At 37.6% G+C, this 25,000-nt stretch overlaps 1 protein-coding gene across 2 annotated transcripts in view; it reads left to right on the forward strand.

The window, feature by feature from the left end:
- The window catches only part of LOC144967307 (serine/threonine-protein kinase NLK-like), a 107,434-nt gene that overhangs the window by 293 nt on the left and 82,141 nt on the right, over positions 1 to 25,000 (forward strand). For both annotated transcript variants that reach the window (XM_078904375.1, XM_078904376.1), the window contains exon 1: positions 1 to 427. This exon is cut by the window's left edge. In XM_078904375.1, the coding sequence (XP_078760501.1) occupies positions 231 to 427 (197 nt within the window). In that variant the 5' untranslated portion in view covers positions 1 to 230. The remainder of the gene's footprint in view (positions 428 to 25,000) is intronic.

Genomic DNA, 25,000 nt, shown 5'->3' on the forward strand with positions numbered 1-25,000 from the left:
GGCTGGGTCGCGTGTGAGTAGGGTTGTGTCCGCATATCTCTCCATTTCACACACTTTTCTTGGATTTTTTATGAGATCTTTGGATTTTAGTCTGACATCAAGAAATTATTCTAACACCTGTCTGTGTGCATACAAAATTCTAAATTCTTTTATAATATATTAATCCTGTATTTCGGAATATTTATGTGGGTATCACAGCTGAAGCTGTGTTAGACGGCTATTTATAGGTCATGGCTGTGGTGGGTCAGAGAACGAGCTCTCGGCATGTTATGGCTTATCACAGCTCTTCTTCAACACCAAATGTTACGAATAACTCCCAAATTGGAATTTTAGCTATCCCTGTAAATGGAACAATCATCACTCCCATTACACACAACTCGGACACCCCTGACAGACCTATTGGATATGGAGCATTCGGCGTAGTCTGGTAAGTTCACTTCTTGACACACTTTCAAGAGCGGAGCATCCCGACTCAGCTGATTTTTGCCCTTTGTTTCCCTGTGAAACTCGAGACACTTTCTCATTTCTATACTTTTTCTCTCTCTTTTTACTGTCCCTTGCTTTAAACCGAACTTAAAACTACAAATAAATAAAGTTGCCAAAGCCTGCCATCGTCCCGATTCTTCTTTTTTTCTCGTCTCTTACTCTTACTCTAGACACTATTATCAATCTATACCTCTGTCTCTAGATCATTAATACTGACACAGGGGTGGCAGTCTTACTTGTCAAATGTTTGCTATCACTGAGTCATTGTTTCAATCTTTAACTTTATCTATTGCCTACTTCGAATCTTTTGAATGTCCCATTGATGCCTCAGTTCAAAAGATCTTCAGATCAGAACTAGTCACCCTGACACCGACCCTAATCGAGGAATACAGTAACCTAAACTTATATGAATTGAATGAATGTGTAAACTTAACTAATCCATGCGATTTGATAAAGTCAAATGCTCACTGGCAAATCATTATCACCATCTCAAAACACATGTTCATGTTCATTAATCGTTCATGGTAAGAAAAAAAGTGGGGATATTTTATGAAATTTCATGGGTTATGGTCATGACACTTTTAACTTTTAAGTCATCTATGTCATGGAGAACCGGGGAAAAGCCGTGTCACGTCAGACGCATTCTAACTGTCACTGTCTATATGATTTGTCAGACATTAGGAAGGGGGGAACCTTCAGGATCCGAATCCGGGCAAATAGGCTAAATAAGGAGCAATAATAGAATATCAAAATACTGGTTCCAATCTCATTGGAAATGTGAAACCAGTGCAGCGGAGGTCTGGACACATACATTCTGTAATTGTTATTCTAGTTTCAGAGTGATGTCATCTTGTCTGAATAATTTTCTTAACTACAGGGATCTAGTTTTAAAGTAGTAAATTTCTCATGTATTTTATTATGGAAAAGGCTAGCCGTACTTAATGACGGCTAGCCTGCCAGTCTAGGCGTACTTAAGTACGTCTAGCCTACCAGTCTAGCCGTACTTAATGACAGTCAGACTGGCTGGCTAGCCGTACTTAATGATATGTCGTGTAGATTGCTTAGTTAGCCGTACTTAAGGATTGGTAGATTATTTATTATGTGCGGTGGCATATTTTGCCTTCGCATGTCTTCACTGCATATTTCGTCAAAACCTTTTTTAACCGGATGTTTTTTCCCCATCACATGGAATTATTTGGGAAAACTGATCTCCGTGATAATACCACTCTACTAATCGATGTGTAACCTCAACCTTTTATAGTTTTGTCTTGATACAATCAATGAGAACTAATCATTTAAAAAATGGCTAAAAACGATAATAAAGAACTGAGTGACGTCAATTTAGTTCTATCTCAAATGGGTAATAGCACTGGTGGTAGGGACTCAGTGGCTGGATAGCACTGGTGGTAGGGACTCAGTGGCTGGATAGCACTGGTGGTAGGGACTCAGTGGCTGGATAGCACTGGCACTGGTGGAAGGGGCTCTATGGCTCAGGGCTGAGAATCTTCCGCCTAAAAACTAAATGGTAGTTTATCTCCGCCCATCCCATCACATTTCCTCCTTTTTCAAATTTGCCGTGTCAAACATTTTCCTCAAACCCACAAAATCACCATTATGTCTTATGTCATATTTTGACACCTGTGCTCAGTCTTGTGAAATTTGGTGACAGTCCCGTTTTTATGACGTTGGGCCAGACAGTATGACACCAGATGTCACAATTGACACAGAAGACCAGTAGTGTTCTTTGATTAGTTAGTTGATTGTGGAAGGGGAAGGGAGGGACAAATGGGTCTGGATTTGTTTCTCTGTTGTAGGTACTTTTTGCCTTTTTTATCTCTCTCTCTCTCCTCTTCTCTCTCTCTCTCTCTCTCTCTCTCTCTCTCTCTCTCTCTCTCTCTCTCTCTCTCTCTCTCTCTCTCTCTCTTCCCCTCCCCCCCCCCCCTTTTCCTTTCTATTTCTCGTTTCCTTTTCCCCCCTGTTTTTGATATAGAATTCAAAATGTTATATTGGCAGAGAATACTCTCCTCTCCTCTCTCTCTCTCTCTCTCTCTCTCTCTCTCTCTCTCTCTCTCTCTCTCTCTCTCTCTTTCTCTCTTTCATCCCCCCCCCCCCCTTTTCCTTTCTATTTCTCGTTTCCTTTTCCCCCCTGTTTTTGATATAGAATTCAAAATGTTATATTGGCAGAGAATACTCTCCTCTCCCCCCCCCCCCCCCCTCTCCTCTCTCTCTCCTCTCTTTCTTTCTTTCGCAACCATCCATTAAATCATCTGGTATATAGAGATCATATACAGTATTAGAATAAAGCAATGGTGATTGGCTTAGTTTAATCTTTTTTCTTTATGCCTTTGGCAATTTGAGAGATTCTTGGGTTGTATTTATATGCTGAATAACTACTAGGTTTCGGTAACAAAGATACTGTAGCCTGCTTTATAAAGTAAAAATCGAAACAAAACAATACTTTCTGGCCTTTTATTTGAATAACAACATGTGGAAAGGACAAATTCATTAAATGTTTACAAAAAGTAAATTTATATCTAATGATAAGAATGGATTTATACTAGTAAATGTAATATATTACATAATACTAATACAAAACTATGTTCCTGTTATTTTTACACGTTGCTTGTGTTTGATCGATAGACCGAGAAATTTTCCTCCTTTTTGACACATTGCTATTATTATTATCATCACTGAATAAAAAAAAAAAACACTCGCCAAAACCACTACATCAACATCTCTACCGCCACTACTATTACAATCACTACCACATCATCATCCCTACCACCACTACTACTACAAATAGCACCACATCATCCCTACCACCACTACTACTACAGCTACCACCACATCAGCAACCCTACTACCACTACTACAACCACCACAATATCATCATCCCCACCACCACTACTACTACAACCACCATCACATCATCTCTAAGACCACTACTACTACAATCACCACCACTTCATCATCCCTACCACCACCACTACCAGATCACCCCTACCACCACCACACCATCATCCCTAGCACCACTACCACAACTACCATCACATTATCTACTACTACAACCACCACCACATCATCAACCCTACTACCACTACTTCAACCACCACCACACCATCATCCCTACCACCACTAATATTACCACCTCCATCACACCATCATCCCTACCATCACTACTACTGCAACCACCACCACACCATCATCACTAAACCACCTCTACTGCTACAACCACCACCACATCATCAACCCTACTACCACTACTACAACCATCACCTCATCATCATCCATACCACCACTACTACTACAACCACCACAACATCATCCCTACCACCACATCACCATTCCTACCACAGCTACCACAACCACCACCACACAATCATCCATACGACCACTACTACTACAATCACTACCACATCATCCCTACCACCGCTATTACTACAACCACCACCACATCATCGTCCCTACTACAACCACCAAATGTTGTAATTACACTTTCAACTTTTGAAATTCCACCGAGTTGTATCAGAAATTGCTGAGATAAATCTTGGATCGCATCTCAGTAAAATTTTTAGTGAAATTCAAATTTATAGGTTATGGTCGCATGGATGGGTCATGATCTTCACGATGAAAAATTTCCTCCTTTTTAGTGACCAGTCATTCTCACCCCTGATGGCTGGGTAGCGCTGGTGGTAGGGGCTCAAAGGCCAATAGCGCTGGTGGTAAGGACCCAGTGGCACATAGCACTGGTGGTAGGGACTCAGTGGCACATAGCACTGGTGGTAGGGACTCAGTGGCTGGATAGCACTGGTGGTAGGGACTCAATGGCTAATAGCGCTGTGGTAGGGGCTCAAAGGCTAATAGCGCTGGTGGTAAGGACTCAATGGCACATAGTACTGGTGGTAGGGACTCAATGACAATGGCTAATAGAAATAATAGTAATAGCGCTGGTGGTAGTGGGAGGGACTCAGTGGCTAATAGCACTGGTGGTAGGGACTCACTGGCTCATAACACTGGTAGTAGGGTCTCTATGGCTGGATAGCACTGGTGGTAGGGACTCAGTGGCTAATAGCACAGGTGGTAGGTCTCTATGGCTGGATAGCACTAGTGGTAGGGACTCAGTTGCTAAAAGCACTGGTGGTAGGGGCTCAATGGCTAATAGCACTGGTGGTAGGGGCTCAATGGCTAATAGCACTGGTGGTAGGGACTCAGTGGCTAATACTAATAGCGCTGGTTGTAGGGACTCAGTGGCTAATTGCACTGGTGGTAGGGACTCAGTGGCTAATAGCACTGGTGGTAGGGACTCAATGGCAAATAGCACTGGTGGAAGGGACTCAATGACTAATTGCGCTGGTGGTAGGGACTCAATGACTAATTGCGCTGGTGGTGGGGACTCGGTGGCTAATAGCCTGGTGGTAGGGTCTCTATGGCTGGATAGCACTGGTGGTAGGGACTCAGTAACTAATTGTACTGGTGGTAGGGACACAATGTCTAATAGCACTGGTCGCAGGCAGGAACTCAATGGCTGATACTGATAGCTCTAGTTAGGGACTCAATGTCTGATAGTTCTAGTGGTAGGGACTCAATGTCTAAAACTAAAAGCACTGGTGGTAGGGACTCAATGTCTAAAACTAAAAGCACTGGTGGTAGGGACTCAATGACTGATAGCACTAGTGGTAGGGACTCAATGGCTGATGGTAGGGATCAAAGGCTAATTAACACTGGTGGTAGGGGCTCAGTGACCAATAGTGCTGGTGGTAGGGACTCAATGGCAAATAGCACTGGTGGTATAGACTCAATGGTTAATAACATTGGTGGTAGGGACTCAGTGGCTAATAGCGCTGGTGGTAGGGACTTACTGGCTAATAACACTGGTGGTAGGGACTCAATGTCTACAAAATCACTGGTGGTAGGGACTCAGTGGCTAATAGCACTGATGGTAGGGACTCAATGTCTACAAAATCACTGGTGGTAGGACTCAGTGGCTAATAACACTGGAGGGACTCAATGTCTACAAAATCACTGGTGGTAAGGACTCAGTGGCTAATAACACTGATGGTAGGGACTCAATGTCTACAAAATCACTGGTGGTAGGGACTCAGTGGCTAATAACACTGGAGGGACTCAATGTCTACAAAATCACTGGTGGTAAGGACTCAGTGGCTAATAACACTGATGGTAGGGACTCAATGTCTACAAAATCACTGGTGGTAGGGACTCAGTGGCTAATAGCACTAGTGGTAGGGACTCAATGGCTAATTGCGCTCGTGGTAGGGACTCAGTGCGTAATAGCCCTGATGATAGGGACTCAGTCTGTAAAAGCACTGGCGGTAGTGGTAGGGATAGTGTGTAATGGAAATCAAAACTAGGCAGTAAAATTATATGTCACCACTGACAGTGAATACAATTTTTAAAATAGGCTTCTGCTTGTGAGATAAGTATGTAATCAACTTGAACTGCAAAATCAAATCTATTTTAGACAAGAAAACAGCTGAATGGTGATAATAGATCTAGCTCAGAATAAAAAGCAATAATTTTCTTTCGCAAACTCCTAGGAGAAAAATTTTCTTTCGCCTCCAGGAAAAAAGTCAACACCACTTGTTTGCGACTGTTGTTTCTGTAGTTCCACAAAGAGGGTTGATCTTGTTCTGGTTTGAAAAATGGAAATAAAAGAGACTTTTCATTAGCAATTTTAGACATGGCTATAAAATTAAAATCATTGTCATAAAATGAATTTATCATTCACATACCAATTTTTTTTAAACTGGTCATCGTTCTCACCAACACAGTTGAAATTTCATTGGTTTTACATCCACAGGCCAAAAACTCTTGGCAACAAACTCTTAAGTTCATAAATGCAGTAGTAACTCAATTCAAATAATCCTTTGTCAATTTCATTAAGAAAAATGAGCATTTACACCCGAGCATGCAAATCTCAAACTTGGTTCAATGCCCAGTTTTAAACCCTCTATTACATTAGTATTGGCAAAACGAAAATCTCAAACAAACTGGACATTCCCTTGTGGTCCATTGAATTTTTTTTTCGCGAATTGTGTTGAACTGGCCGAGAAAAGGAAATTGAATAGTCTCACTATCAACTCTCGACAGAGTTCATAATAACGGAGAATTATAATCATAAGAATTTTATCAAGACCACCCACATTTTCATTTACCTCCCTAAAATCCTCAAATTTGGAAAACACGAAAATCTCGAACAAATAGGCGTGGTCCAACTTGTTCGAAATTTCCGTGCTCGAGTGTACTTCATTGATCACCAATAAAATGTAAGGACGCTATGAAGATTTGAAAACAATACTAACCATTTCAAAAAGTGCTTGCAGATACTCTGCTCTGCTGGCACAGATGATGGTTTGCTGATTGATAAGATTGCCACAAGACATCTTGAGCCAGCTATCTTTCTTGATTGTCAGGACACCAGTACGGTCAACTGAATTCTTTCCTGTTGGCTGTCGAAAAAAAAAAATTAATTAAATTCACTGCAGTGAAAATGGCACATACCAATGCCATTGCTTAAGTTAATAATTATAAACAATAATAATAATCATAATAATGATAATAATAATAAATAAATTGAAAAAAAAGTAATATTAATAATGATAATAATACCCTATTGTTTTTCATTATTTGACAATACTGTATATCTACAGACTATGTGACACAATGTCATTGTCATTATCAATATCATCATCATGAGGCATTTCAATCCAACTCCAAAGTTCTAAAAAAGGGGTCCAACCCACTAATATGCTTAATGTGGGAATGCCAAAAACTGGACGTTTACCAACTCCCACAATTTTAGAGTTACTGCCTCCCCCCCCCCCCCCCCCACCACCAACGTGCTCGGCAATTTGCAGTAACAATTTATACTTCTGGGCGAGTGGATCACAATTTGAGTTCCATTACCACTGCTGCTGCTCACTAAACTACCCACCAGTCACCAGCCCAGTTGTTACAGTTACAGTTACACAAGTACAAGTACTCTAGAAATAAAATCATCTAAGGATTAATCCATATAAAGATCACATTGGAATGCAGAACACAAGACACACGCGCCAGTCAGTAAGGCGTGTTGATATTACAAAACAATTACATTCTCATTCATTCATATTATATCTCATCATAAATATCGCCACCGCTCGAATACTTTTTACTGTCCTAGTCCTAGCCTTGACTGAGAATTTTTTTAAAAGAAAAGAAGAAAAGACAAATTCTTACCTTTACAGAATCCTGACGAATAAAAATGGTGTCAGTCTCAGTCTCCAATTGCTTAACTGCATTTTGGCAATTGTTGATAAGATGAAAAATTGTCACCAATAGCGATGGCCATTATTGAAATACTACGTATTGAAATTGATGATGCTCGTAAATCGGGAGAAAACAATCATGGGTTGGCGCCACGGCCCACCACGGTCGAGTTACCGGATGTGACCTTTGACACGACCAGGGGTCAAGGCCCCAGAATAAGTACGGCTAGACTCCTATGCTCCCCGTACTTAATGACGTCTAGCCTGCCAGTCTACCCGTCCTTAAGTACGGGTAGCCACTTCGTTTTATTATTTTAAAAATATTTATCCCACAGTTAACTCATAAAGCTCGCTCGTCGTGCTTTCTAAAAACAAGTAACGTTACAAGTTACAAGTTATTCTGATCTCAGACATGGAGATTCGATTCAATCATTAAATTGAAGTGATTTGTGAAATGATATTAATGATAATGAGTTAATGAGGAGGAGGAGGACAATGATAACAATAATGATAATAATGGTAAGAAATAAAAAGATACTGATAACAATAATAACGACAACCACCTCTGTTTCATGAACGTTTATAAATGTAGAAATCAATAGTGGGTAGGCTGCATTACTGTGCTCGCCGTCTAAGTCGAAGTTCCTTTGTCTCTTTGTTTTCGTCATTTCTAGGAAATATACATGGTGTTTTTTTTTTTGTTTGTTTGTTTTGTACTTCCCGATAAAGAATTGAAATAGTGATAGAATTGAATCATCTAGTTTTTTTTGTGTGTGCATATTTTCCCATCACTAGGTATTCAAGTATTTTGTGGTGAAAATTTCAGGAAGATGCTAGACTCTATACTATAAGTCGATACAATACAGTCGCGCTTTTTGTAATAAGGGAGAAATTCGACTCAATCGATTTTTTGACGCAAAAATTTGAGGAAAAATAAAAAAGCATCACAAAAGTTATCTAACTTGAATCAAATTTCTCCCTTTTTAAAAGAAGCGATAGCATCTTCCTGAAATTATCACCAAAAATCCCCCCTGAATTATGATGGGTAACTAGCAGCGACATCTATATTATTATGAAGTCCTAGGTAACTAGGCAAAGAAATGATATCATTTATCGTTTTTAAACCAGTTCAATTCTTTATCGGGTAGTAAAATAAGAAAACACCCTGTATTATTATTATTATTATTATTATTATTATTATTATTATTATTATTATTATTATTATTATTATTATTATTATTATTATTATTATTACGAATTATGACTCTAATGGTTGTTTTGTTTTTTCCTCAATATACTTCTGATTCTGAATGAGAGTTGTTTCCTAAATAGGTAACGGATTCAATGTTTAAGTTTAAGATCCCTGTTTCCGATAATACTTTTGAGTGTCACATATATATTTACACATCTCTTTCGATTTTCAAGTGGGGCGTGATCTTTTCATCTTTTGCTTGTACATTCATGACATTCTTCATTTTTCATCGCTTAAAATACAATAAGTGGTAAAATCCCCTGCTGTGATGTCACTTTTTCTCTTGTCACTTATGATAATTTTAGATGAAAGCGACATCACGAACACGACATCTCTTAACTCATACTGAAAATAAATTTCAAAGCGAGTAAAATAATAATTACACGCCACAAGCTCGATTCAAAATCAGCTTTATTCGACTTAAAAATTATATATATGTCATTGTACTATCTTTCTTTTTCTTTGAGGTGACTTAAATTTTTTTTTTCTATTGACCTCTTGGATTCTGCTTCGTGCTACCTATTCCATGTTGATGATTTAAATCATATTGGAACATACGCTCAGTAAGGGGCATGACCAAACATGGAAAATATTCATGCTTTGCGTTCAGTTAATAAACTCATAACATCCGCAATTTAACGTACCAACACACAAAATACAGATAGAATGAAGTTGACGTCAATCAGGTCTTTGTTATTGTTTTTTTTTTTTTTTTTTTTTTTTTTTTTTTGCCATCCACGTTATGAGTAATTCTCAATAAGCTGTATTAACCAGACTATAAACGTTTAAGGTTACACATAGTTTTGTGTGTTGGTCCGTTATACATTCGGATGGCAATGTTTTGAGTTTTTTAGCCAAACGCATTCTATCTAGTAACCTTAAACGTATTTGTCTGATATAATTTAGTGAGAACTGCTCATAAAAACGGCTGGCTAAAGACAATTACAAAGAGCTTAGTGACGTTAATTTCGTGCCATCTATATTTTCTTGTATTGAACTTATTCTTATTCACAAATTAAATATCACGACAAACAGAGCCCTTTGCATTATATTTTTGTTATGCTTTTACTTGTTATAACAGCATTATTTAGCACTCTGCTCTTTATTCTATGTATAAATCAGACATGCGATTTTCTGTATTTATTTCGTAGATAGTAACCGTCCAAGGCCAGGCAATTACCGTGTCGTTTGTGGTATGGATCTTTAGTGATACCGAACGGAAAAAATATGTTTTTTTTCTCTGTTAGAGTTTGGTGACTATTGACACAGAGACGGCAGTCAGTCAAGGAGATATTTCATTGTTAATCATGCGGTTGAATTACTGCGCCACTGACTTTACATCAAACAAAGAAAGGCGGATTTCTTTGTCTTTTTTTTTTTTAATTTGGATTATTATCGTTATTATCCGTCTTGTTATTACTATATTTCTTTTTCATCGGGTTGTCTTTCCCGAGATATCCTGGAGTGTTGGGCGCTTGCATCTGTCCTGATAAGGCAAAGTCGTCAAGTGGTCTTGTTGAGGTTGGAGGTTCTAAGTTGTTTTTGTTTTTTTTTCGGTCGTCACGACCCTTCATCTGTAACTTTGAGAGTTCTTGCAATTTATATAATATAATATAGTATGAAGTTGACGTCACTCAGGTCTTTGTTATTGTTTTATTTTTTGACATCCGCCTTTTATGAATACTTCTCACTAAACTGTATTAACCAGATATAAACGTTCACGATTACACATAATTTTGCATGTTGGTCCGTTATGCCATCCGGAAGTATAACGGACCAACACACAAAACTGTGTGTAACTATGAACGTTTATAGTCTGATTAACACAGTTTAGTGAGAATTACTCATAAACGCGGATGGTAAAAAAAACAATAACAAAAACATGAGTGACGTCAACTTCGATATATCTATATACGCACTCTGGATTGCGAATAAGCCTTTTTATATTTTCAATAGTGTAATGTTAGTATATTTGTACCAATGATAAACTGAAGTGTTGTCAATTGTCGCGTCACTTGTCAAACTGATCTCTCCGTATTCTGACGAAAGTTTTAATTATTAATCACTTATGACGGGGCGTGGTTCATTTCCACTGTGGCTGTGAAAGAAAATATTCTCTCAAGGATCTTTTCCATCGTTCATTATTCCCCCCCCCCCTCCCTTCTCTCTCTCTCTCTCTCTCTCTCTCTCTCTCTCTCTCTCTCTCTCTCTCTCTCTCTCTCTCATTCAATTTTCTATGAAAAAATCCCATCTCATTCATTTTCCCGGCACGCGACGTTATAATTCAAAGTTCAAAATTTGAAATACAGAATCAGTTACAGTGCAGTGGAATAGTGACTGGTAATGGTACAGCGCTGCTACCATTAACTACTACATTTTATTATTACTGGTGTGTCTGTGCAGATTCCTGCAATTATCCAGGCCATACACAGGTAGCTACAGTTCCTTATAGTGTGTTGGTTTGTTGCCGGTCTGGTTACGACACACTCCAGTAACACTATTATAACCGGGGCTGAGTGCCTCACCCCTTTTTCTTATCTCCCCCACCCCCCACGACCCGAACACTCATCAACAAATAAAAAAGAAAAAGAAATTATATTACGATTTGATATTCAGGTATAAAGACATGTCCTTGAATTTGTTGTGCGTTTTATTGTGTTCTGTTATTTGCTTCGACTTGACACCGTGTGAAAGAACTATTCATTCATAATTTTAGTCTAAGGCCCAGAAGTCTTCCTGAACACTATTATAGTAGAGCTCTGTGGTACAAGGACAACAGTGTCTGCTCCACATTTTTCTTATTCCCATAGCTGTAAAAAAAGAAGAAAAAAGAAAAGATCCATGACATTATATAATTTTTGAAAGAAAGAAAACAAAGAAGTAACCAAATACGTGCTTTGGGTAAATAAATAGTTTTAAAAAAGTAAACGACATGTCCATCATGGGCCTGTCTTAATAATTACACATTCTGTCAGTTCTACCATAAAAAAATCATAAAATTTAACCTAAAATTTTGATACATTCCTTTTATTTTTTATTATCTTTCATTGAAAGACACCACCACAATAGAATGCGTCTGCCTTTTTTTTTAGTGTTTGTTTGTGTTTGTGTTTGTTTATTTGTTGTTTTTTTTTTCTGATAATATTGTAACGATTTATTTCTTTTCGTCGAAAAGATGTTGGATATTGCCAAAATATTATACATTAAATTTTAAATCTGCAAAGTCCAAGGTTAAGTTGGTTTATTAGTATCCTGTACCGATTGTTGATGATGTTATAGACAGTAACTTGTTTCATATAAATTGTTAAGACTCAATCATTTTCCTCGTATCCTTCTGGTCTTGAGATGAAATGCGAGAAAAACATGGCAACGTTTTGTGGGTAATTTCCAATTAATGAGAGATTACATTGCTCTGACATGGCATACGTAGTAATATACAGGAAATGCAAATTTGGCCAATTTCATTTCGTGAGAAAGAGTCAAAATCCCCCCGCACACACACCTCCTCCCTGCCAGAGGCCATTTATTGGCATGGCCTATATGAACTGATCACAACTGAACTGACCGGTGCTTGGTCAGTCTTCCGCGATATTCCTCATGCGCAGAGGGGGCTATTGCGTCACTGATCGTGTGTATCATGTGTGTGTGTGTGTGTGTGTGTGTAGTTACAGTTCTGTTTGCTTTGTGTAGAGAGATGATATGATGACCTCATTCGGTATTCGTACACGGCGTGGTCTGTGACGAAAGATGACTTCATGTTAGTCAATGTTGATCTCGTGTTACTCAATGTTGTTGTTGGGTTATAGAATAATAATTTTGAATCTGTTGGCGTTGTGGGATAAGGATTTTCTGATTATTACTTTGTCATTTTGATTCCCAAATTGAAGGGGTTTGGTTTTGGATTTGTGGTGTCGCTCTTCTAGCACTGTCTTTATTTATTATTATTACAGCATTAAATTCTGAATGATTACGTCATGACCATTTCCCTCTTGTCTTAAATAATAGAATGTGTTACATATACATTACCCCCCCCCCCCCCACCCCCTTGCCCTCTACGCTTGTTCTTTTTCTTCTTCTTTGATATATCGATACTATAAATGAATATCTCGTATCTCCGACCTCGGAAGTATGAATTTTAAAATAAATTAGGTTTCAACTATATCGTTATTAGTTTTATTCTTTCTTGGAAGTGACCGTTGTTGAGTTTTATGTTTTGTATCGTCTGTCGTAGTTTAGGGGGCGTGATATGGTCGATATAGCAAAACGCCTTATGGATTGAAATGAAATCCAACATCAGAGGGATGTGTGTGTTTGTGTGTGTGTGTACAGGGGTAGGAGTGGTGAACCATAGACCAATAACTTTATAATGAATGTTAATAACAATAACAGTATAGTTTGAATGGCGTTGGGTTCACAGTGCGAAAGGTCATTTACCTTGGTTTGTGATGATAGCCCCGGCCTCCCAACGCCTCACGCCCTTATACGACATCCACTTCTCCATGAGCTCTTTCCACACCGTTGTATGGGCCAAAAGAGAGTCGATGGAAAAAGAAAAAAAAAAATCAGCTGTGATTTATTAAACAGAAGTCAAAGCCACCTCTTAATTTTGACCTTTTCGTCCCTCAAAACTCAAAACTTCTTTGTTGATATTAATTTTAGATCGGCTTCTCAACCTGTTTCGTTTTTGTTTTGTTTTTTCCAAACGAGTATGGAAATTGAGATGGCCAGGTTTTTTAATAATATCACATTATTATTGCTTGGTTTAATATATAAGTTTTTGAATATTAAATGAAATAGTTTAAATGACTGTTTTTGTTGTTTACCGTAGAGAGTAGTTTCTCAATGGTGTTCTTAATCGTTGGTGTATGTCGTTTGTCCCGTATTTCCCTTGTATTCAAATGCTAAATAAGCTTAGTATTGTATGATTTTTTCCATTATATATATGTATTTTTTTTTTTTTTTTTTTGCAGTTAAGATTAAGATTATTAATTTTAAATAGTGTTGGTGGTCTTGGTGTACGAGATGTTAACAGAAAGACCTCTGGTGTTACAAGAGGTTCATCACGAGATCTATTACTGTTTTTAAAAATGTGCTGTATTGCTTTTTTTTCTTGTTATTTTTTTTTCAACAAATAAATACAATTAAGTGAGCCTTTATGAAGTCTCGAGATTGGACCGACCTTACATACCACTGTCTCGTCTCATATTTACAGAGGAGTTACGTATTGAATTTAAATTGGTATACTATGTTTTTTTTTTGTTTTTTTTTTTTTCATTTTGTTGTTGTTTATTTTTCCTTATTTTTGTTTGTTTTATTTTGTTCTTTTTATTAACTGCTGTTACCCAACGCGATGAAAGTACGCTCGTGAATGCAGCCCATGTTTGTTGTTGTCTTTTTTTTTTTTTGTCTCTATTGTGTTTAACATCATTAAGACAATGAATGGGAAATGGAGGAAGTTAACATTTAAACAAGCAAACTAAACAAAAAAAAAAAAAAGATACACGCATCCCTAGCTCTTTGTCTCGTGTTCTATTTACGATGCTTCGTCATCGCCCTGTCCTTCATTTCGCCACTGCTCGTTTTCCGCGTTTAAACAATCCGTTTTTATGTTTTTAGTTTTTATTTCATTTATTCATTTAAAAAATATATATTTTGTTTATCTTCTCTTGATTTAGCTTCGTATGCAGGACATAGCTGTCCGAGTGGCTGGTCATCATGGAAGTAATTCAGTACTATTGGGGAAAAGTATGCAAGCGTGTCCATCAGTAGTCGTTAGAACCGTTTTACCAATTCGTCGATGATGTCAATAATCTAAATACTGTGCTTAAACGTTTATATAGTTAATACCCCCCCCCCCTCCACCCTTCCCGCATCATGCACCTAAATGGGTTATAGAATTGAGAGAGGTTTTTCCCATTGAAGCCAATTTAATTTTACTCCTCCGAATGAAATTTTGGTTTAAGACAGATGACTTTTGAGTATAGATAAATTAGAGTTTCCCCACCCCCTGAGACAAAAGGGGAAAGCGCCATTTCCTCGCCTCGCCGCTAAGTCAGAATACTTTCATTGTAATATTTTGACGGGGATTTTTATAAATTTTATTTCATAAACAGACATCCATTCAAAATTTTAAAGAAAATTGTTGCGATTTTTTCCCCTTTCATTGAATTTTTGTAAGGACTTAACCTCCGGGTCAAGCAAATTTGGCCTGGTATGTGAAAAATATCTCGAGTTATTTTAGAAATGGACAGTATACTGGTCTCAAACGTTCGATCAGGTTGTTGATGAGACTCATGTACTTGCCAAGAAGACGGATTGACATGTGTTGTGAACGATGAAGAATCAGAGCGAGCTATGGATAAGGCTGTTGTATTCTTTAAATTACTTTTTGTTTTGTGAAATAAAAAATCCAAATAATCATTCCATTGGATATTATATTATAATGGCAGCCTGCATGCAATGCATATTCTAAAACTTACTATTTTAGACTTTTTCTAGTGGATCATTATAGAAGTTAATGTAAAAATTCAGTATATTTATTGTCCACACTCACAATCTGCGCTTTGTCACCTGTATTAATATGTTTAAGTGTTTGAAGTCAAGTCAGTGTCAAATGTATTTGTTAATATAAGTTATCCATCAGTCTCACAATACAGTATACAATGATCGCTATCGGGTGGATGGATATGCTGAGATCTGCTGCTGCTGCTGGGGTCAATGGCCTTGAACTCGACGAGAAGGTCATTCTCCCCGTGGTCGGGGTGAGTGAGCCGTTGGTATTGGATAGACGGATAGATGGAATTAGAATGGAAGAATGACTATGGTAGAGTGTAGGGGGAGGGGGGGGGGGGGGGGGGGTCGATTTACCGTTCTTCGGTTCCTTATTTTATTTTTACCAAGAGAAAGTCACACTGGAGATGACGGCATATGGAGACCGATAATTTGATTTATGAGTATAATGATATTTACAGGATAGAATGGTTTGATTATTTTCACTGTAAATCTCCCCACCCCGTCACCTTTCAATGTACATGAATGTCGTCCACTGTAAAGTCCATGTATGTATTGTATTGTCATAATAGTAATGGGTAGCAATTTCAGCTAGATAATTGTCACTATCTGAAAGGGAATTCTGGAACATTCCTGCTTATCCCTTATTTTAACCCCCCCCCCCCCCCCCCCCAAAAAAAAAAAAAGGAAAAAAAAAAGAAAGAAATTAAAATAACAATGGTAGATGACATGAAAACATTCAGTGTAAGCCAGTATTATATCCAGAGGCCATTGCGTATATCTTCATTTTAAAAATTTTATTTTATCATAATACCATTATTTTGTAAGCTACTAATTTGTTGTTTGTTTTTTAATCTGAGCGGGCATGGGTCACCAGAGTCATGCTTTATATAAATACAATTCGTTGCTGTCGCTATTACTTTACTTTATTTATTTATTTTTTTTATCAACTTTCTATCCAAAATCATTTGAATCAGAATGTCGCCAGATTGTCCTCTAGATGCCCCTTTACTCCCCTCGTCGTTCTCTGAAACCTAATTCCAAAGCCAACCCTAAGCATTTATTACTGATTGTACGGGGAACAGTTTGTCCAAAATGGTTAACAGCACTTGGACCTTTTGTGCTAATAAGACAGTAAATAACCATTTAACTGGTCACCTTGGTTTATCGAATTCATTTTACATCTAATTTTTACTCGTTAGCGCCAAGCGAGCAACAGAGGTCTTTATTTCTAGTTTAATTTGGAGCATTTGCTCGCTATTCGGTGATTGGCTCTGGTCACTCAACCTATAAATATGACTGACACAAAGCAAAAAATAGACACGATCCAATGTTACACCCTTGACCCTGTTTCTGAAATGGAAGGTAGAGGTGCAGAAATATTTTTTTTATTCTCCAATGATATATTTTGACGAATACCTTTCAATAAAGAATAGACATTCCTATCATTTGCATTACCCAACCATTTGTTTCTCCACGATACGTCCCCCCCCCCCCCATTTACTTATGGGAAAATTCATTTTACGATGCATGTCGAATTTATTTATTTATTTATTTATTTATTTATTTATTTATTTATTTATTTATTAATTTATTTACGTCTATACATTTATTACAAAGGTCAGAGCGAAACGTTTGTCTTTTAAATATTGATTGTATCGTGAAATGTATAATTATATAGCCATCTTTCTTTCCTCTTTCTAGATTTGTTATAAGGCTAATTTGCGTTTTGGATTTTACTCAACTGCGATTATTTGTTGAGTGTCTCTGCTGTCTGGGATCCTGGTCGTGTTGAGATAATGATCTAATCATGGGAACGATCGGTCTGTGGTAAATTTAAAAAGAAAAGAGAGATAGAGAGAGAGAGAGGAAAAAAAAAAAAGCAACCTAGATATTTAACGGACGTCGACTTCCAATCAATGAAATTGATCGGCGACATGGATGGGTCATTGGTATTTATTATTCAGACTCTTTTAAAATGCTGAGTAGGGAAATTGGCCAGTGTTCTGGTTAGGGTGGTGGTCTGCTGTTGTATTAAGCTTTGGATTTTCTTTGTTTTATTAATTTTATTTCTGTTTTTGTTTTTCTTCTAATTTTAGATATCATTAATTTTTTTTATTGATCTTTGCGTAGTTTTAAAACTAATATGAGTAGGCATAAAGGTTAAATATGATTTGTTTGTTTTTTTTTCGTTACAAATTACAAATATCTGGGGTCTCATGGTTGTGATATGATATTTGCCTGTCCCTTCCCTCCCCTCCATCTACTAGCTCATTATTATTATTATTATTATTATTATTATTATTATTATTATTATTATTATTATTATTATTATTATTATTATTATTATTATGTGTATAACTATTATAGCAAAATATCTATATTGTGCTTTTTTAGATTGTCCGATATAGCTGTTTTTATGATATTGTTGGTTTCCTTGTGCCAAAAATTATTGTGATTTGTGTTTCACACTTTCGTCTCGTCTTAATCCAATATTCCGTATATGGAAAGCTATTTTTTTTAAACACGTAGACGTCTATCTATACATTATTTTACTTGTAATTTCGTGCGTATGGATTGTGTATTGTCTATTTCTACATACATATCATGACTTGGTGTAATTATCGGCATGGACGCCATGCCACTGATGGCTTGAGCAGACGAGCAGGCAGGCGGCGGGGAGAATGACCGAGAGTACAAGGTCAGATAATTATGGATGTGGTCAAATCACGCAGGGGCTGGATAGAAAGAATGAACGTTATTTGTTTGTCGTTTGTCTTGTTTTTTTTGTTTTTTTTTCTTCTTCATTATTTAATCCTTTCCTTACCAACTATAGGAAAATCGTCACATCATCTGTTATGATACAATGAACCTTTATCTTATTGAGGTTGTTTGCTTTGTACATCATAAAATTTGGAGAAAAAGAAAGTTGTTCTATTTTAAAGAACTTAAATGCTTCAATCCCTTCCGAGTTTAGTTTGAAAATTCTTGGGGTTTTTTTTTGTTTGTTTTTGTTTTGCTGGTTTTGTAGGTGTGGCAATTTAAGGAAAATCTTTAAAATCGACAATAAGGAGATGGTTGATTTACATTATTTCTGTTTCCCTTCGTTCCTTTATTTAAGTCGTTGATAGGACTGTGTGGGAGGCTACGTCCAAGTGATATGCCACAGAGAGAGAGAGAGAGAGAGAGAGAGAGAGAGAGAGAGAGAGAGAGAGAGAGAGAGAGAGAGAGAGAGAGAGAGAGAGATACAATATATTAAACATGTTGGCGATGATTAAGCTGATGTGCAAAGACGGCTTCTTAATTTTTTTTCATATGGCACTTCATTTTACCTTGCTTTTGTTATTCTCAATCGTAGTTTATTTACTTCCGTAGGCTTGTAAAGTTACTAGGGTTATTCAAAGAATTAAATTGGGGATTTGGGAGGGCGGGGGGGGGGGGGGGGGGGGGTGTTCGTCGCTTGTATTTTCTTGCTTGGTTTGTATTTTCGATTTTCACATACATTAACCAACCTGGCCTGGATATAACATTTTATTTTGCTGGCTGCACACTCACCCCACCGTCATATGGATCTTTATATTTGGCCCCGTGTGTCATTGTGGGTTTTTTTTTTTTTGTTTGTTTTTGTTTTGTTTTTTTGTTGTTTTTATTTTGTGGGGGGGGGGGGGTATTTTTCTTTTTCCTTTCTCCCCCCCCCCCTACTTTTTTTTGTTACCTTTCTTCCCTTTGTTTTATTTTGGTTTGATTTGTTTATGTATGTTTTTTTTTGTTTTTTTATTTATTTGTTTCTTTCTTTATTTTTTTTTTTGGTAGTTTTTGTTGAAATGTTATGTTTTGCTCCCTCCCTGCTATCATATAAAGCTCGGTCATCAGCACCCTCCGCCACCACTACTACTACTCACCGAGTCTATCTCTATACAATTATTGTGGTCATTGTCAGTCAGTCTGTCTCTCTATGGTTGCTGTTGGTACCTCACTCAGCCTGTAGTCTGCCACCAATGGCCGCCGACACTTCTAGTGTCAACAACCTGGTCGTGCTTTCAATATAATCTAACCTTGGGGGTTTTTTCATTCTTTTATTTTTTTCAAAGTTTTTACTTCTTTTCATCGTTTCTCTTTGTACCAAACTCTATTCTTATTCTTGTACTTTCTCACTTTTATTTATCGTAACCTTTTTCTCATTCTACTACTTTTCTTTCTCTTGGATATTGAATTATAAAACATTAATTTTTCTTTATGAGTTTTCATCGCGTTATTCTTTCTCAAGTTGATGGGTGTATTTTATTTTTATTTTTTGTTTTCTTTTTTTTTTTTTTTGTCTTGTTTTTTTTTTTTTTTTTTTGGGGGGGGGGGGGGTGGGGGTGGGGGGGGAGGGATTTTTCTCCAAATTGGTACTCCCAGAATCTTCTCCTGTGTGGTTTTGTTGGCGAAATGTCACGGCTTGGAAAATTCCTGCTTGTTTTAAACAGAATATTATTATTATTGCTTGATCACTGATACAATGTCATTCTAAACTGTGTAATCTGCACACAGATATTTAGATTTTTCGGTTTTGCAGGGGTTAAAAAGACTATCATACTGTCATAATGACGCGTTAGGGTGCTTTATTATGTATTATTATTATTACCATCATTATCATCATCATCATCGGCACCATCATTATCATCATTGTTGCCACTTAGCTAGCTACACGTAAAGATCGAGCGTTATCAATCATACTGTAATCATTACCAGACGATACCACATTTCAATAATTAGCAGACGATACCACATTTTAATATTAGTTCGTCATTATTATTATTATTATTTATTATTATTTTAATATATTTGACGGTTTACACACACTGCGTCACCTACTTACTCGACTCTGTTTCTCTTGATAATTCTTGGAATATACAACTTATCCTCGATTTAGCTCTAATTTCTAATTATTGACACGCGGAAGGATAACGCATAACAAACAGATCTTTATTTAGGAAATCGAGCTCTTATTTGGACAATTAACATACTTTTGTTTGTTTTTGCTTTTTTGTTTTGTTTTGTTTTTGAGTCAGAGATTGTGAAATAAGAACGTTTTCGGTTTTTCTTTTCATGGAAAATTCTCGGGATAGACAGTGCTTATGACAATCATTTGATCAATTAGCGGGTAGGAATTGATGTAAGATAAATTGATTATTGGAATGTTTTGCTTTTTGTTTTGTTTTTTCCCCTTGTGTTTTCTTTCTGCTTTGTCTGGCTATGTCTCATACACACTTTACAATAATTTGATATGGATTCGAGAGCTCCATCGATTGTTTCCAATTTTTATTTTTATTTTGTGGTTGGGGGGGGGGGGGGGGGGGGGGGGGAGAGTGTCCTTGTTGTTCTTTGACAATCGGTTGTGGGTGAGCTTGGGTAGAGGCTACGAACATGTTGATATAAATTCAGTCGACTGCTGGAATCCAGACGGTTTTGTTTTGGAATTCATATTTATTTATTTATATTTTTGAAATAACTTGAAACGCAATGCGTGTACAGCTATCGTGTTTTAGCCCGGCATAATGAAGAGCAATGCGGGTTTGTTATGTATCTAATCTGTCGTTCTCTTTTCTCGACTTTACAGTGTGGATGTCATCCCTTATGACATGCTATAGGTGCGCAGCCCCCATCTTGCTTAGGTCGTGGGGAGTTTGTTGTAATGCTTGGTACATTATGCCCAGTTAAAGATATTCATCTCGTATTATTTCTGTTTGATTTATCATTACCGTTACGATGCAGGATTAACATTTTTGTCGGGGACGAGAGAGAGAGAACAAGAGAAGAAGAAGAAGAAGAAGAAGAAGAAGAAGAAGAAGAAGAAGAAGAAGGAGAATAAGGAGGAGGAGGAAGAGGAGGCGGGCAAGAAGAAGAAGAAGAAGAAGAAGAAGTAGAAGAAGAAGAAGAAGAAGAAGAAGAAGAAGAAGAAGAAGTAGAAGAAGAAGAAGAAGAAGAAGGAGAAGGAGAATAAGGAGGAGGAGGAAGAGGAGGCGGGCAAGAAGAAGAAGAAGAGGAAAAGTTGAATGAAAAGAAAGAGGAGGAGTAGAAGAAGAAAAACGTTGAATGAGGAGAAGATGAAGGAGAATAAGAACAGCAAGAAGAATTTTAGTTATCGACAATTACCACCAAAAGATTGATATCTTTCTTTCGATAGTGAACACCACCAAAAAAAAAAAATAATTAACAACAAAAAAATCCCCCCCCCCTTCCCCTGCCAAAAAAAAAAAAATTAAAAAGGCCGAAACAATAGCATGGCAGCAATACAATTCTGTGCATTTATTTCAAGAACAATCACCATCATCGTCTTAATCGCCTCGATCAGCTAAAAGATATGAAGTGAGTAGAAAAGTGCCAGAAGACAATAGAGAATAAAAATTTTTTTCGCGGCGGTGGTGGGGTTTGAACCTGCGACCTTATTGGTACGACAACTCCGCCTGGCAGGTCAGAGCATGGCTCTACCGTGTGAGCTATCCACGAACACAAAAATATTCGTTTCAAACCCAAAGTCATTTCTAGATCCCTCTCTCACCCACTACTTGAGATCGCCGATTCGTTCACCACCATCGCGAAGTAATTTTGACCAGCAGTTAAGCTTAATAGCCAATATTCTCATCACAAACATATAACATAGAAACGATTGAGACATTGAGTATGCTCCGGTGTATGGGGTGAATTTTTAATTCAGAAAAGTGAGTGGAGCAGGCACTTATGTTGGTAACAACAAGATATGAAGTGAGTAGAAAAGTGCCAGAAGACAATAGAGAATAAAAAAATTTTTTTTTCGCGGCGGTGGTGGGGTTTGAACCTGCGACCTTATTGGTACGACAACTCCGCCTGGCAAGTGAGAGCGTGGCTCTACCGTGTGAGCTATCCACGAACACAAAAATATTCGTTTCAAACCCAAAGTCATTTCTAGATCCCTCTCTCACCCACTACTTGAGATCGCCGATTCGTTCACCACCATCGCGAAGTAATTTTGACCAGCAGTTAAGCTTAATAGCCAATATTCTCATCACAAACATATAACATAGAAACGATTGAGACATTGAGTATGCTCCGGTGTATGGGGTGAATTTTTAATTCAGAAAAGTGAGTGGAGCAGGCACTTATGTTGGTAACAACAAGATATGAAGTGAGTAGAAAAGTGCCAGAAGACAATAGAGAATAAAAATTTTTTTTTTTTTCGCGGCGGTGGTGGGGTTTGAACCTGCGACCTTATTGGTACGACAACTCCGCCTGGCAAGTGAGAGCGTGGCTCTACCGTGTGAGCTATCCACGAACACAAAAATATTCGTTTCAAACCCAAAGTCATTTCTAGATCCCTCTCTCACCCACTACTTGAGATCGCCGATTCGTTCACCACCATCGCGAAGTAATTTTGACCAGCAGTTAAGCTTAATAGCCAATATTCTCATCACAAACATATAACATAGAAACGATTGAGACATTGAGTATGCTCCGGTGTATGGGGTGAATTTTTAATTCAGAAAAGTGAGTGGAGCAGGCACTTATGTTGGTAACAACAAGATATGAAGTGAGTAGAAAAGTGCCAGAAGACAATAGAGAATAAAAAATTTTTTCGCGGCGGTGGTGGGGTTTGAACCTGCGACCTTATTGGTACGACAACTCCGCCTGGCAGGTGAGAGCGTGGCTCTACCGTGTGAGCTATCCACGAACACAAAAATATTCGTTTCAAACCCAAAGTCATTTCTAGATCCCTCTCTCACCCACTACTTGGGAGGGATCTAGAAATGACTTTGGGTTTGAAACGAATATTTTTGTGTTCGTGGATAGCTCACACGGTAGAGCCACGCTCTCACCTGCCAGGCGGAGTTGTCGTACCAATAAGGTCGCAGGTTCAAACCCCACCACCGCCGCGAAAAAAAAAAATTTATTCTCTATTGTCTTCTGGCACTTTTCTACTCACTTCATATCTTGTTGTTACAAACATAAGTGCCTGCTCCACTCACTTTTCTGAATTAAAAATTCACCCCATACACCGGAGCATACTCAATGTCTCAATCGTTTCTATGTTATATGTTTGTGATGAGAATATTGGCTATTAAGCTTAACTGCTGGTCAAAATTACTTCGCGATGGTGGTGAACGAATCGGCGATCTCAAGTAGTGGGTGAGAGAGGGATCTAGAAATGACTTTGGGTTTGAAACGAATATTTTTGTGTTCGTGGATAGCTCACACGGTAGAGCCACGCTCTCACCTGCCAGGCGGAGTTGTCGTACCAATAAGGTCGCAGGTTCAAACCCCACCACCGCCGCGAAAAAATTTTTTATTCTCTATTGTCTTCTGGCACTTTTCTACTCACTTCATATCTTGTTGTTACCAACATAACTATCGATCAGCTAAACCACTGCATCAACAAAACAACCAGCATTGATAGCACTAAACGTCAAGATTATGGGGGCGAACCCAGATGACCAGTCTTTGACCTCTCTCTCTCTCTCTCATCTCCACTCTCTCTCTCTCTCTCTCTCTCTCTCTCTCTCTCTCTCTCTCTCTCATCTCCATTGTGAGCGGGACATAAAAGAAGGGCGTAGCATCGGTCAATACCCTCAGTAGCAGTGTGGTGCATCCGTTCGTTGTCTCGCTTTCGTATCGCTACCCACATACTAAATCTACCCTAGGATACAATGATGAATAGATTGTCTCGGTGTGAATGGCGATAAGAGATGATATATCAATTTTATTGAGCGGGAATAAATGTACCAGGGTTTTGTTGTCTTATTTACACTTTTGTGGAGAAAAACAAAACAAAAAACAAAACAAAAACAACGAACCCTGTGTACCTGCTGCTAATCAGATTTTTAATTATTTTTTTTTTTTTTGGGGGGGGGGGGGGGGGGGATACAATGCATTTGGCTCTTAGAAATTTAATAATAAATAATATACGCATTTTCTAGTGGTCTATTTGAACAAATTTTCTCCTTTGTTTGGCCGGATTCGTGCGTGCAAGCAAAATTGTTGAGATCTTTTTTTTTTCTTCTTTCTCCTTGGAACTTTCATGTCGACATGTTTACATCAGGTCGTTTGAGACTTTAGATCAGAATTAGAATATTTTAAAATGGCAATTTATAAAAACGACTTTAATACATATTGGCTCTTACAGATAACAGTTATTTTCTTCAAATTTGGTAGCTTTTGAAACATATGTAAATGAATTGTTCTGTTTATTTATGTATTTGTCTCTGGGAAAAAAAAACAACAAAAAACCAGACGTTTTTAAATCCCATGTTTGGAAATTGTTGACAGGATGATTGTGATATTCTGGTCAGATGATTAAAAACGTCTTCGTCTTTCTTCAGTACACATATTATTTTTGTATCTTTTCTGTAAATTTGGACTTCCAACTCGGTGCCTGAGTCTCGCCGTTATTGCATTGTAAAAGTACTTTGTCCTTTATTTTAACATTGCTTTTGCTTGTTTATAATAATTTATATGCTTAACTTTCCTCCTG

Source organism: Berghia stephanieae, chromosome 3, assembly GCF_034508935.2.
Source record: "Berghia stephanieae isolate SIO BIC M18660-M18661 chromosome 3, UCSD_Bste_1.3, whole genome shotgun sequence".
In the NCBI taxonomy this organism is placed as follows: Eukaryota; Metazoa; Mollusca; class Gastropoda; order Nudibranchia; family Aeolidiidae; genus Berghia; species Berghia stephanieae.